Source organism: Camelina sativa, chromosome 19 (assembly GCF_000633955.1).
Source record: "Camelina sativa cultivar DH55 chromosome 19, Cs, whole genome shotgun sequence".
NCBI lineage: Eukaryota > Viridiplantae > Streptophyta > Magnoliopsida > Brassicales > Brassicaceae > Camelina > Camelina sativa.
Window position 1 is genome coordinate 23191667 of NC_025703.1, and position 15296 is coordinate 23206962.

At 36.7% G+C, this 15296-nt stretch overlaps 2 protein-coding genes across 3 annotated transcripts in view; one reads left to right on the forward strand and one right to left on the reverse strand.

Annotated features, from left to right (window-relative positions):
• Window positions 11126-14298, forward strand: LOC104766995 (transcription factor ABORTED MICROSPORES). Of its 2 annotated transcripts, none has more exons than XM_010490996.1 (9): window positions 11126-11396; window positions 11640-11744; window positions 11863-12030; window positions 12116-12188; window positions 12269-12337; window positions 12406-13023; window positions 13097-13351; window positions 13456-13632; window positions 13708-14298. In XM_010490996.1, exons 1-9 carry the CDS (start codon window positions 11239-11241, stop codon window positions 13957-13959), a joined length of 1875 nt encoding a protein of 624 aa, XP_010489298.1. In that variant the 5' UTR covers window positions 11126-11238; the 3' UTR covers window positions 13960-14298. The 2 variants fall into 2 exon arrangements, with proteins under 2 accessions (XP_010489298.1, XP_019096977.1); XM_019241432.1 differs by lacking the exon at window positions 11126-11396 and adding an exon at window positions 11493-11540.
• LOC104766994 (probable ubiquitin-conjugating enzyme E2 23) overlaps window positions 14151-15296 on the reverse strand; it is an 11343-nt gene continuing 10197 nt past the window's right edge. The window contains exons 8-10 of the mRNA XM_019241431.1: window positions 15200-15293; window positions 14797-15108; window positions 14151-14707 (exon numbers count right to left, since the gene is read on the reverse strand). Coding sequence (XP_019096976.1) covers window positions 14453-14707; window positions 14797-15108; window positions 15200-15293 — 661 coding nt within the window. The 3' untranslated portion in view covers window positions 14151-14452. The remainder of the gene's footprint in view (window positions 14708-14796; window positions 15109-15199; window positions 15294-15296) is intronic.

Here is a 15296-nt window from a genome sequence, read left to right on the forward strand (position 1 = left end):
CTTCTGAGATCTTACTTTTCAGGTATGAACAAGGAGTCAAGCTCTATGAACATCAATCTCCTTGATGAGATAAAAAAAAAAGTACAGAAGTTACCTCAGGCATTTATGGATTCTGTTGGAAATTTGGATGTCTTTGGTTTACTGGTCAGCCATTGGATTTTTTTATTAGTCGGATTTGCGGATTCAATCTGCAGCATTAATCAACCAAGGCAGTACACTAAAAAGAAAAATCATAGTTCCAAAAAGAATTTTGAAAAATTTGACTCAATAAAAACAAAAATACGGTTTTGACGCACTAAACACAAAAACTATGTTAGTAGTTAGTACTAACCTCCCCTAGACTTAAACAACACTGTCCCCAGTGTTATCAAGTAAGAGGAAAGCAAAAAGAAAAAAAAATGTATTGAAAATTGTAATGAAAAGATGAACTGATTCTCGGGTTACTCATTGCAAACATTGGTATCGACCGATGCTATGAAGGTGTCGATCAACACCCTCTGCGGACAAAAACATGATCGAAAAATCCTTTGGCAGTTGCAACTCGATTGTGTTGGTAAGTCAATCATCGCCTTATTATTCTGTTAAGAAGCACTCAAACACAAGTCAAAAGCAACATGATAGATAGATAGTTCATAATTTCATACAAAATCCAAACAAAAACTGACTCAATGCAAAAAGAAAAATGACTCAAAAGGACAAGAAAAACCTAGAAGTGGGTTGCCTCCCACTAAGCGCTTGTTTTTAGTCATTAGCTTGACTGTGTTGAAGCTCAGGCGTCCGTCGGATCAGAACGTGGCAGTGAATGCCTCCGAGAAAATGGCCTCTTCATCCAAGGTGGTGTATAAGCAGTAGAAGAGTGAGGTCTACCAAGGACATGAGGAACGGGACCAGGGTGGGATTTAGGGACGAGTCTTCTTGTATGTCCTGCAAAATTATCAACAGAAGAAACAAGCGCTCTACGATAATCTCGTGTCTTGGTTAACTGAGGTCTCNCTGTTTGGGAACAGCTTTATGATTTGGAGCATCAGTTTTGGAAAAGATCTGTCTCGGATGTGGGGTGTCGACCGATGCTAATGGAGCATCGATCGATGCTAAACCTGCAACTCGAGTAGCATAAACTTTTTCAACAGAAAAAGTCTGTCCATCAATAGTAGGAGCTCTCCTTAGCTTATCCATCTCAAAGTTCATAACCAAACCATCCACATTCAGTGTTATGCGTCCCTTCTTCACATCTATGATGGCACCAACTGTAGCTAAGAAAGATCTTCCTAAGATGAGAGGGTCTTCAGGCTCTTTATCATACTTCAGCACTACAAAGTCAATGGGAATCATGAAGTTTCCAATCTTAATTGGAATATCCTCTAAGACACCTTCAGGAATTCTCTGAGATCTATCAGCTAAGATAAGAGACAATCTAGTTGGCTTGAATTCGGTCATCCAAAGTTTCACAGCAATAGAATGTGGCATCAAGTTGATACTAGAACCGAGATCACAGAGTGAATGAGCAAACCGTTCTACAGAGATAGAACAATCAAGTACAAAGCTTCCAGGGTCTGGTAACTTTTCAGCAGTCCTACACTGAATCATTGCACTCACTTTCTTAGAGACAACCACCTCTTGCTTCTTCTCTTTCTTTTTCTGTGGAGGCTGGTTCAAAAGAATCGCACTGACATCTTTGGTAAGCAGTGCTCCTTCTTCAGGGCTCAAACTATTGGATAGCATTCTCTTCACATAGCACTTAAGTGGTGGTGAAAGCTTTACTGCAACAATCAAAGGCATCTCAATCATCACCTTGTCCATCATTGCCTTGCATCTAGCATCTTCAATCTCATGCTTGGACCTTCTTGGCTTAGGAAAAGGGACCTTAGGCTTGTACACCCTCTCAACAGCTGCTGGAATCTGAGATTTTGCAGTTTCGGGTTCTGTCTGAAATGAGTGTCGACCGACACACCATCATCTGAAGCCGAGAAATTTGCTGATTGCTCTCCCAGTTCTGCAGAAGCAATTTCATTAACTTCTTCATCCCTCACTGATATGGCATTGCAAGCATGCTTGGGGTTTGACTCAGTTCTTCCAGGAAGAAAACCCTCTTGTCTCTTCACAGATCCAGCTGCCTGCGCAACCTGTTTCTCCAGCTTCTTAACATGAATACTCAATGCATCAATCCTTCCAGTAAGCTCTGTGTAGACATTATCAATCTTTCCATTGAATGTCATAGTTAACTGCTCTTGACCTTGCAAAAGTTGCTCTAGCATAGCTTCTATTTTATTCTCAGAAGAAGTCTGTGGAGGAGGAGACTGATAAGATGAGTTCCCATAGGTTCTAGTATAACCATTGTTCTGTTGCTACTTCTGATAATCCGGCTTAGGAGTGTAACTTGAAGAGTTCCCACTTTAAGGCTTGTTGCTTTGTTGATTACCGAATCTCTGCCCTTGATTTCCATAGACAAAGTTGACATTTGCTTCTTCATTCCCTGTCTCAGGTTGTGGCTCAAATGATTCAACTTCAGCAGCAAAGTGAACTGATTTCTTACCAACCAGAAGATTGTGAACTGAATCTAGCTTAGCATTGACTGAAGCTAGCTGGTTTGCATCAAATCCTCCATGTAGTCTTTTCCGTTCAGCATCAGCTCTCTTAGTGCTATTGCTGGAGACCATATTCTCAATCAAGTTCTCAGGTTCATCTGGATATCTTGTCTTGAAGTTTCCATGGCTTGCAGCATCCAAGGCTAGCTGATATTCCCAGTCAATCCCTCTGAAAAAGATACTCAGCAGTTGCACTCTTGAAAAGTCATGGTGTGGACAGTCTCTCTGATATGCCTTGAATCTCACCCAAGCTGCCTTGAAAGTTTCATCAGGTCTTTGTTTGAAGGAGGACAGCTTCACTCTCAGCTCATCAGACATAGCATCATCATAGAAGTAGTTAAGGAAAGCCACTTTAATTTGTTGCCAAGATGTCAAAGAACCGGGTGGCAACTGCTTCAACCATTGAGATGCTTCTCCTGCAAGTGAATATGGAAAGAGCTTGCAGTAGATGTAGACCTCAGTCACTCCATTAGCCTTGATACTGGTCACCAGATCTTCAAAGTGCTCAATATGGTCCAAAGGTTTCTCATGGGGCAGGTTAGAGAAAGGTCTTTGCCCAACTAGCTGGAAGTAAGCAGGCTTAAGCTCAAAATCATTCATGGGGAATGGAGGAGGAACAATTGCAGAGCGGTTTTCATACATCAAATCAGCTCTGTTGAAGTCTGCAATAGTCCTGATCAGATCCCGGTTTTTGATCCTGTCTTCGAACCGGGTTCTGGACGTGGTTGACAGCTCCACGTACGTCTGCTGGAAGGGGGTGTCGGTCGACACCCAGTTGGCGTCGATCGACATCATTGTCCTGCTCGTCTCCGACAACGATTTCAGCAATCACGTTGCCCTCTGCATCAATCTTTTGGCCCTGCTCATTGCGCAAGTGACCCTCTTGATCCCTCAAAGCACCATCCTCATCACGAATCAAAATGATTGTGTTAACCATCTTCAAGGATTTGGCTGCTTTTCTGTTCTCACGCTCAAGTTTTCCCAACTCTTGGTTTGAAAGCTTCACAGTAGGACCAGTCTTGTTGCTCCTTGTGTTAGGTTTATTAGGCATGTACCTGAAACACTAAAGAGAAGAAAAACAAAAACGTGTAAGTAGAAATTAAAAATAAAAATTTAGACGAAATTAAAAACTCAAATCTAATGGTAAATCAAAGAGTCCCCGGCAACGGCGCCAAAATTTGATATGCTCAAATTAAACCCTAGAGCTACTCTCTCAAATTAAGAGGTCACTGTAATACTTAGAGGTTGAATTCCACAAGGACTCAAGATCAAACACAATGGATTATAGAGTTTTGTTATTACGCTAAACAAGTTAATTTAATTATTGAAAAAGCAATGCAAATATTCAAATAAAAGTGTTGTGAAATCAGAAAATCAAAATGTTAAGCCTAGGGAATTTCTCAGGAAATTATGAAATATTAAATCAGTAAATTAATTAAGGTTCAAGCAATTAAAATCAGATCTAGAACTGTAAACACAATTTGTAAAATAAATCAGTTCTCACTGCAAATATTTTCTAAATTTAAAACCAGAAATTCCAAATCTCTTTGTAAAATTCAATGTTAAAAATCAGCTTTAAATTCAGGTTTAGATAAGTTCACAAAATTCCTAAATCAAATCTCTTTGTAAAAAGTAATTTTGCTCATCAATGGTTTTATTCAGGAAAATAATTATATTCTCATATCAATTTATTACCCTAAGATAATAATTCTAGGTGATCAATCAAGAATTATTATGAAAAACAACCAAGGATGAAGATCATAAAAGATTAAAAACCTAAAAATCACAGATCTAATAAATCATAAAAACCCTATGAAAAACCCTAAATCTAACAAGCAAATTACTCAGACATGTTTAATGAAGGACAAATCATAATTCTGAATAACATACAATAGATATTAAAAGTAATAAGAAGGAGTTCAGGAAATCTTCTCTCGAAGGAGTTCAGATCTCTCTCCCAAAAGCTCTCAATATCTCAGAGGGTTGCAGAAAGTAAAACTTGCTAGAAAATAACTTGTGCTTTTCTAAAACCTAAAATACTATATATATGTCCTAAAACACGTCAGGGACTTGTGCTGCAATTATGGAAAACTTCGGGCAAAATTGTAAAACTTCCAATTCTTGTTCTCTCGTCAGATAAACAGGGGTGTCGATCGATGCTGCAGAGGTGTCGATCGATGCTGCAGAGGTGTCGATCGATGCTGCAGAGGTGTCGATCGATGCTCTTCGTATAATCAGACTCCAAATTGATTTCCTCCGGTTAAATGCTCCAGAATCATCCAAATTGCTCTATTTCGCTCCATCCGTGCCAAAATCCTAGAAAACCTGTTAAGACTCTAAAACATCCTAGAAAACAAATCAAAAGACTCAAAAAGCACACTTATATCATGGTTAAAAACCGTAAAAACCATGATATATCACCCTCCTACTTAAAGCATCGGCCACCTTATTCAGCGCACCTGACTTATGCTGGATTATAAAGGGGAATTCCCGCAGAAATCTAACCAGTGAGCATGCATTTTGTTAATCACCTTTTGGCTGTGAAAAAACTTCAAAGCTTGGTGGTCAGTGAACAAAATGAACTCCTCTGAATCAGATAATGCTCCCATAAGGCTCTAAATATTGCATAGAACTCTTGATCATAGGTACGCCACTTTTGTCAAGCTTCACTCAATTTCTCAATGAAGAAAGCCATTGGTCATTTTTCCTGAGACAAAACAGCACCTATTCCCACTCCACTAGCATCACATTCAACCTGGAACACTTTATCAAAATCAGGCAATGCTAGAACTGGTGCAGTACATAGCTTTTCCTTTATTAAATCAAAACTGTTATCTTGCTCGAGACCCCATTGAAACTTTCATTTCTTTAGGCACTCGGTAATAGGAGAAGTAATAGTACTGAAATCTCTTATAAATCTCCTATAAAAAGTAGCAAGACCATGAAAGCTGCATACATCACTTACTGATTTCGGGACAGGTCAATCCCTAATAGCTTTTACTTTATCTTCGTCAACATGAATTCCTTCTTCTCCAACAACAAAACCCAAGAAGAGCAACTTATTGGTGTTGAATGCACGTTTTTCAAATTAATGTAAAACTTATTCTCTTCTAAAACTTACAACACCTGTCTCACATGCTCCAAATGATCTTCTTTTGTTTTACTATAGACCATAATATCATCAAAATAAACCACCACAAAAGAACCTGTAAACGGACGAAGAATTTGATTCATTAGCCCCATGAAAGTACTAGGGGCGTTCGACAGCCCAAATGGCATCACCAGCCACTCATACAATCCATCTTTACTCTTAAAAGCTGTCTTCCATTCATCTCCAGGCCTAATTCGTATATGATGGTATCTACTGCGAAAATCTGACTTAGAAAAGTCCTTAGAACTAGTTAACTTGTCAATCATTTCGTCCAATCGAGGAATAGGGGAAACGATACTTGATAGTTATCTTGTTGATAGCTCTGCTATCTACACACATTTACCATTGATTTCCTTTCTTAGGAACAAGAAGGACTGGTACTGCACAAGGACTCATGCTCTCACGAATGAACCCTTTCCTTAACATATCTTCAATTTGTTCCATTAAATTCTCATTTTCTTTTGGACTCATACGGTAACGGGGAAGATTTGGTAAGCTTGATCCTGGAATAAGGTCAATCTGATGCTGAATGTTGCGCATAGGAGGTAATTCTTGTGGTAAGTCATCTGCAATTAGCTCCTTGAAATCTTGTAGAATCTCTAGTATATCTTTTGGAGTTGTTACTTCTTCTGTTGCAACACTCATCAGCCCTTTAATCACCACCAGACATATACATTCATATTCTTTTATTGCTTCACCAAGCTCTCTTTCACTATCTGCCAATACCAAGAAGTTAGAATTTTTCCTCCTTGAATTCTGGTCAAGGTGTGAAACAGGAGCCATAACAATCTTGTGCCCATTCCATGAAAATATTAACACATTATCTCTTCCTCGATATGTAACGTCATTATCGTACTGCCAAAGACGACCAAGTATGATATGACAAACATCCATGTCGAGAACATCACACAATACCTCTTCTTTGTAATATTTTCCAATGGAGATCGGAACCTTACAAGACAGTGTTACTCGATATCGAGAGCCTTTACTCACCCATCCTAATGCATATGGCTTCTTAAGTGGCGTCGTGGGTAACTTCAAATATTCAACCAGTTTATGAGAAACTAGGTTTTCTGTGCTACCATTATCCACAATCAAGTTGCAGACTTTGTCGTTAATTGAATACCTTGTTCTGAACAGTTTTTTTCGCTGTCCCTTCTTCCTTAGATGATAATAAGACCCTTTCAAGTACAATGTTTGTCATCTCATTCGACTCTTCTTTAGAAAATTCAACACCTGCATATTCATCCTCTTCTTCATGTTCTTCTTCCTCCTCTAGCAAAGTTGTAGTTCTCCTACTCGGATAAACGTTTGATTTGTGACCTTGTCCTTGACAGCGGAAACACTTGTCAATGGATGGTCTCGCATAAGTGTTACTTTGCTTCTGGATTGGTGTTTTATTCTGCTGAGCATTATTAGAACCATTGTTAGAACTTCCAGCTCCTTTGCTATTGCACTCTTCTCCTTATCTCCTATCAATTCAGAATTATTTTGAGGTAAATATCTTCTGAGGGAAGTGAAATTGCGAGGAGATTTCTCAATTAACTCAACTTTCAAAGCTTGACTAGAAGCCTCTTTCACAGTCCATAAAGTTTGTAAACCCATCTTCTCTTGAATAGAACTCTTTAACCCACTGATGTATCTCGCCACTTTTGGATTTATGTCTCTCCAAGATCATTACGCTCAGAAAATCGCAGAAACTCTGTAGTATACTAAATCACAGTCCTTTTTCCTTGAACACATTCAATATACATCTTATAGAGAATCTGGTCATAGTCCTCTAGTAAGAACCTGTCCATCATGAAATGTTTCATCCGCCTCCATGTCTTGACTGGCCCCCTTTCTTTGTTTTTGCCTCTGAATAACAAGTTTATCCCACCACACAACAGTAGTACTCTTCAGCGTAATTGCCACCATCTTAACTTGCTTATTTTCAGGGACACCCATGACTTCAAAGAACCTATCAACGCTTATTTGCCAATCCAGAAAATCTTCGAAACCCATAGTTCAATAGAACAATGGAATGTCAGCCTTTACGCGGTAATCATGATTATTTTGTCGATTTCTTTGCTCAACTTCGTCCTCCACAAATTCCTCTTCTTCAGAACTTAAACTTTCATTAATAACAGCACGATTGTTGTCTACTCTTGGGATTCGTCTTCCCCTGTTTCTATGCTGATTTTCATTAAGCCAACTTGTTCTCCTTCTCTGCCTCTTTGTGGATTTGTGTTGTTGATGCAATTTCTGATCTCAGTTGTCAAATTCGCCATCCCAGTTTGTCAAATTCGCCATCTGGTCGGTCAAAGCAGTTAGGGTCGTGCTAATAGCCTCGGTAAAACCCTGAAACTCTGCTTTGGTCACAGATTGATCCCCCATAGCTGATCAAGCCTTGAAAAAGAAACAGGAGAAAGCCTGCTCTGATATCACTTGACGCAGTCAGAAACTCTAGGAATAGCAAGTGCTAATCCTAGTTAGAAATCAAGTTCTCAAGCGTGAACTTGATTAATAGAAACTCTAGAAATCCACCAGATTAGAGAAGATAACTCTCTGCTTTTATTAATTAGAATTAAAAAAAAACTGTCTTCCCAATAACCTAGACTCTCTATATATAGAGAAGAAACCCAAAACATAAAATAGAAAAATATAAACAGCAATAGAAAACTAACTTAAGTAATCAGAAAAAAATTAAATTTACTAAATCCCTCCTACGTCAACTCTCATACAATTTTTTTTTTCTTAAATTTCAGAAGTGATCCTAAAAGTTTTTCCGTGGTCAATGCTACTTGAACCCAGGTGACGAGACTTTTCTCCCTTTACCACTGACCAAGACCACTTGGTTTACAATTACCTTTACTTTTACGGTTCAAATTTCATTTTAAATGTTTGATCTATACATACATATATCTTTGTTGATTACTAGTGCTTATTTCATTTCAACAAAAAAAAGGATGTAATCACTTATTGGACTGTTCTATTTACCATCATGAAAACGATAACAAAATCAATGTATTAGGGATGTTATTGAACGTGAGAATTTAATAGAATATGAAAGAATTAAAATTTATATATATATATAGTGTTATTTAATTATGTTTTTATATTGTTAAATTTTTGTTTCAATTAAATGGTTCTTAAATTATTTTAAATATAAGTGTTATCTTACTATATTAATTGGGAAGTACAAATATGAAACTAACCTTAAAATGTGTAAAAAATTACATTCAATTGCCATTAGAAAAACTTAATTAAGATTAATTAATTAATTAATTAAATATAATTAATTAAAAACAAAAATTGTGAACACATAAAATAAAATAAATTGTAGCAAAGTAAAAAAAGATATCTATTAGAATCAAAACTAATACGTACTTTTAAAAAAAATTAACAGGTAAGATTATAAAAATCTAATCTAATAAAATCTAAAGTTCATTACATGCAATTGTTTTATTGACAGATTTTCAATAAACATTTTTAAATACAAAATTTTTAATATAAGCAAATCAAATTTTAAATCACAAATCTTTATAAATAACATAATAACAAAATAAATTATTAAAAATTTTCATCAAACAAAAATTTCAGCCGGCGGAAAACTGCGGGTTAGTACTTAGTTAAATATTAGTTAAGATAGTTTTTAATGATAATATATATCATTTGAAAATAATTTAATAGAAAACTAAACAAAAGACGTGAATAACCAATTCTCACCTTATATGCTCTCGCATATATGAATATAATTCATTTATTGTTTTTAGTTATATTTTTTTTAGGGAGATTCTCGAAAATAGCATCAAAAAAAGTTTTTTTTTCCAAAATCAGCACAACATCTCTAAATATCCAAAAATATCACCAATTAATCATTTAAAATTAAATCCTAAATTCCAAATACTAAACCCCACCCCTCAAAACTATATCCTAAATGTGAAATTGAGAACCCAAACCTAATTTTTTAAAATTAATTTTAAATATTTTAATGTATTAAATAGTACTGATTTTAGAAATTTTTGGAATGTGTGCTATAGTTGTCCACAAAACTTGTTTTCGCGTTATTTTAGGGTATTTTCTTTTTTTTTTTATTTCATTCAATTTTCCTAAATTCAGTTATTTTATATGGCCATACTTAGTGAAGAGCACCTAAAAAAAATGGCTGCACTAACCCTGAATTATTTTTCTTAAGAAAAAAACTTGATTTGTTACATGATGGTTTTTCAAAAGTTTTTGACCCATAACAACAAACAAGTATCTACATATATCATTCTCCGAGTCACCACCTTAATGCATGTTAAGATCCCACGTAGGGAATTAAAAAATGACATAAAAGAAGAGATCAAAATACTCTTTACTATATTTGGTTCTGACTTGTCACTCATAAAACTTAACAATGTTTGTTATCTTGCAAATATATTAGTAAGTCCTCTGTCGTATAATTTTGAGAACAAATAACATTCTCTATATATATAAGTTTTTATATTTTGTAATTCATCAGTAAAGTATATCAAAACTTGTCACATAGAAGTAATTATTGTTTCGTTTATCCGGATAATTACGATAAGACTGTAACTCAAATCTCCCAAATAGAATTGTATACTCCTGAAATCAAATTCTAAATCTATTATATATGATATTAGTTATAGACTCATATGATATAAATATTGAAGAATGAAGAGGAACATGCGTGTAGATGTAATTCAGATACATAAACTTACGTCGGACTATGAGAGTGGTTTTGTTACGTAATCGGAATTTTAGCTTCATGAAAGGTGGACAGTTGGATCAATGTGATATTAATTAGGAGACAAAACTAGCTCAGCTTTGCTCCTCGAATAACAATAAAACAATATTTTACGTGAATAATATAATTTCTTTTTTTATTATTAATTGTTTTCATAGAATAATTAATTACTTCTATTTGTCACTTTATATGTCTACCCACAATTATTTTTGTAATTTTATTTCTCAATTCTATAAAATAACATAAGATTTTCTTTCTAATTCTTGTTTTTTTTTTTTTTTTTTGTTAAAATCAGATTACATATTTACGAAAATATGGATCCGAAGAGAACTCAAACTGAGCAATGAAAATAACAAAGAATGAAACAGAAAAAAAAAGAGAGAAAAGAAAAGGGATAAATAGTAGTTGAGACACCGAAAGAAGAATGCATAACCTAAACGGAACGAAGTGAGAAGCTCTCAACAAAGTTAGTTAGGGTTTTACACGTTATCTTAGCTCATGCAAATCTGCCCCTTTCATCATTCTAATTCTTTTTATTTTTTATTTTTTTATAATATATACTTAACATATAATGTATTTTCTTTACAAATTACACATTTCATATAATATATACATGATCGTCATGCATGTCCTGCACTTTACCTACCAAAGCCATAAACAAACTTCTCATAAGAGAGAAGAGAGAAGAAATCATAAGTCATATATATATATATATATATAAATAAAGTTTTCTAGTGACGTTATTGTTACATGAAAAAGCTCAACCTTGTATGGAAGTAATTAGCTGCTACCTATTCATTCTTCTACTTGTTCTTCTTCTTTCTTGCAATCTTTTGTCTTCTTTTGCTACCTCTTCTTGGCTTTCTCTTGTCAAGTTTTCAGCAGTCACAAGATTTTTGAGGAGCCTTGTTTTTTCCGAGAATCTTGTGTAAGTTCTTGTTGGCATATTTTCCTCATGATATTTTAGTTCTATAAATCATGATAAATTATTCATTTTGTCTCTTTAATTGCTGTATACATATTAGTTAGAGTTTGAAGAGACGCTTTATATGATTTTTGGATAGGAGCCAAGGTAGCAGAATCATTATAGTTCTATCCCAATGTATACATCAGGTTTGACAGAATTTTGTGGTTTTTGTCGACATTATAAGGCTTTATTTGATTTATGCAGTAGAATGGAGAGTAATATGCAAAACTTGTTGGAGAAATTGAGGCCTCTTGTTGGTGAAAGAGATTGGGACTATTGTGTTCTTTGGAGACTAAACGAAGACCAAAGGTTGATTTGGTTTTTTTTTTTTTTTTGAGTAGTTAAGCTTTTAAGAGTTTTTCTCTCTCTATCTATCTTTCTTTCTCTTTCGTCACATATATTGTTATTTTGGTTTTGGAGGAGACAGGTTTGTGAAGTGGATAGGATGTTGTTGTGGTGGGACAGAACTCATAGCGGAGAATGGAACCGAAGAGTTTAGCTTCGGAGGTTGTAGGGATGTTATGTTTCACCATCCTCGGACCAAATCTTGTGAATCTCTCTCTCATCTTCCTTCTTCAATCCCTCTCGACTCCGGGTATGGTCATATACAAGCTACACATCCATATGTATTCTTTCAGAAGAGTTATCTAGAGACATAAGAAAAATGGACTTTGATGTAGGATATATGCGGAGACACTTCTGACTAACCAGACCGGTTGGTTGAGTGAGAGCTCAGAACCAACTTTTATGCAGGTATTATCGGATTTTTGGAGTTTTAAGTTATCACAATCACATGAACAACTAGTCTTAAATATTATTTTTCTTGAATTCAGGAAACAATCTGTACGAGAGTTTTGATTCCTATATCGGGAGGACTAGTGGAGCTCTTTGCGACCAGACATGTATGTTTATGTCTCTTAGTTGTTGGTTGTAAACTGTGATCAGAAATTCACAAGATTTGTACGTATAGGTCGCTGAAGATCAGAACGTGGTGGATTTTGTAATGGGACATTGCAACATGTTGATGGATGAAACGGTAACGATAAACATGATGGCAGCGGACGAGGTCGAATCAAAGCCGTATGGGATGTTGTCTGGTGAAAGCCATCAAAAGGGTTCCAAGGATGAAGACATTATGAATCTCCCGTCGTCGTACGATATCTCTTCCGATCAAATCCGTCTCAATTTCTTGCCTCAGATGAGTGATTACGAGGCACAACAGCACTTGAAGATGAAGAGTGACTATCATCAACAAGCCTTAGGGTATCTCCCGGAGAATATTATTAAGGAGATGATGGGTTTGAACCCATTTAACACTATGGCAGACGATGGGATTCCAGTGATGGGCGAGCCTAGCTTGCTTGTGAACGAACAGCAAGTAGCTAACGATAAGGAAATGAATGAGAACGGTAGGTTGGATTCAGGGTCGGATTGCAGCGACCAGATTGATGATGAAGATGATCCAAAGTACAAGAAGAAGTCAGGCAAAGGATCTCAAGCTAAGAACCTGATGGCTGAGAGACGGAGGAGGAAAAAGCTAAATGATAGGCTTTATGCTCTCCGGTCACTTGTTCCCACGATCACCAAGGTATATTCTATCTGCAGTTATCCTCTCGGGGTTTCTTGTTTGTTTTCTGAAACCAGTTTTTGTGGCATGGAAGTTGGATAGGGCGTCAATCCTTGGTGACGCGATCAACTACGTTAAGGAGTTGCAGAATGAAGCAAAGGAGCTTCAAGACGAGCTTGAAGAGAATTCAGAGACTGAGGATGGATCTAATAGGCAGCAAGGAGGGATGAGCCTAAATGGGACGGTGGTAACTGGGTTTCACCCGGGGCTTTCATGTAACTCCAACGTTCCTAACGTGAAACAAGATGTTGATCTTGACAATTCCAATGATAAAGGGCAAGAAATGGAGGTTAGAGCATTATAAGAAGAAACTAACTCTCACCTTTCTTCTATACTGAACTCTGAAATCACATTCTCATGCTATCGGTTTTATGTTGGGTTGGGGGGTTTCAGCCGCAGGTGGATGTGGCTCAGCTAGATGGCAGAGAGTTTTTCGTAAAGGTGATTTGCGAATACAAATCAGGAGGCTTCACAAGGCTAATGGAGGCACTGGATTCTCTGGGACTGGAAGTTACGAATGCTAACACGACTCGCTACCTCAGCCTTGTCTCCAATGTCTTCAAAGTCGAGGTGTGATTGATCTAAAGGACCTGCGGAAAAACAAAATATACAAAAACTAAATGTTTCTTTATTCCCATGTTACAGAAAAATCATAACGAGATGGTGCAAGCTGAACACGTAAGGAACTCGTTGCTAGAAATAACCCGGAACACATCTAGAGGATGGCATGATGATCAGATGGCGACCGGTTCTATGCAAAACGAAAAGAACGAAGTTGATTTTCAACACTATGATGATCACCAGCATCATCATCACCCATTTGATCATCAGATGAATCAAAGCGCTCATCATCATCACCACCACCAACACATCAACCCTTACCACAACAACCAATAAGGACAATACCATGTTGTCATATCAGAGTTTCCACAAGTTAAAGAACCATATAAGCTTTGAAGATCTTTCATTTGAAGAAAAAAGAATAAATAAGAGATGCCAGTTCGAGAACGTTTCCTGTATACCAGATATAAATCAAGGCGAAACTACTACAGAATTTCATCGGACAGAAACTATTAACGCAAAATAACTTCACTGAAATAATCTTTGTTAGAAAGAACTTGACAACCCATGAAAAAAGAAACAAGTGTTGAAGTGCACCCCTAAAAAACCTTAGTAGGCTCCAAAACACGACCAACCAAAAAAATGCATTTGCCAATATTGTTGGAGCAGATGGGGTTACAACTTAGTAACACGTATAACTCCAAAAAAAATAACTGATACACACATTTCAGAAATATCTGAGTTTGAAACTTGTACTAGTAAAGAAGCCGCAAACCTTCACTTTGTTCATTGACAATGATGGGTGTATCCAGCTCCTTTGAGACTCGTGTTATTGCTGCTGAAGATGCTTGAATTCATTGCAGTCAGCTCCTACCTCTCTCAGCGCTGAGAAAAGCTTTGGTGCTATCTTAGCCAACATAAGCTTAAAGCCAACCGAAGTTGAATTAGCGCTGCTGTGTTCATCAATAACGGATGCATCTTTGGCGAGGGCACCAATGAGATATCCTTTCATGTAGGCGTCACATGCCTTCAAAATGTAGTAGCCGCGTTTTCTGAAATGGTCTTTGATGAGTTCTTCAAAATCCTACAGATTGCATCACAAATTAAGAAAAGAAAGCTGGGGAAAATGTGAAATTAGGTAGAAATAGCAACAGAGCTTCACTTCACCATTACCTTTGGCGGTTTCCGCATAAGATACATCATGGTTTTACAATTTAGCAAGAAAGCGTTCTCATTGTATCCCAGTGAGTTTTTTTCTCCTTCTGCAGTTCCAACCTGCTTATCATACCCGGCTTCATTGAAATAAGGCTTTGAATTCAACACCAATCCCTGGAGTGAAACAAGAACTTGAAGGATGCTAGATGATTTGGGATCCCAGACTTCATTTCCCCTGCCTGTCCAGGTATTAAGAAGGCTAAGACAGACCTTGCCTTCTTCATACAGATTGGGGTTTAACCTCCAACCACCAGAATGATAATATGCCGACTGCACATGACAGAACATTATTTTCATATTAAGCATAGCTGGATCCAACAATAGGTTGCACAATAGTAATAATATAAATTAGAAACCATACGGGTGGCACACTAGGGTAGTCAGACGGAAGGTGAAAATCAAAAAAGAAGAGACCGTCTTGGTATGGTGTTCCATATGCCCCGACTATTACGGCCCTC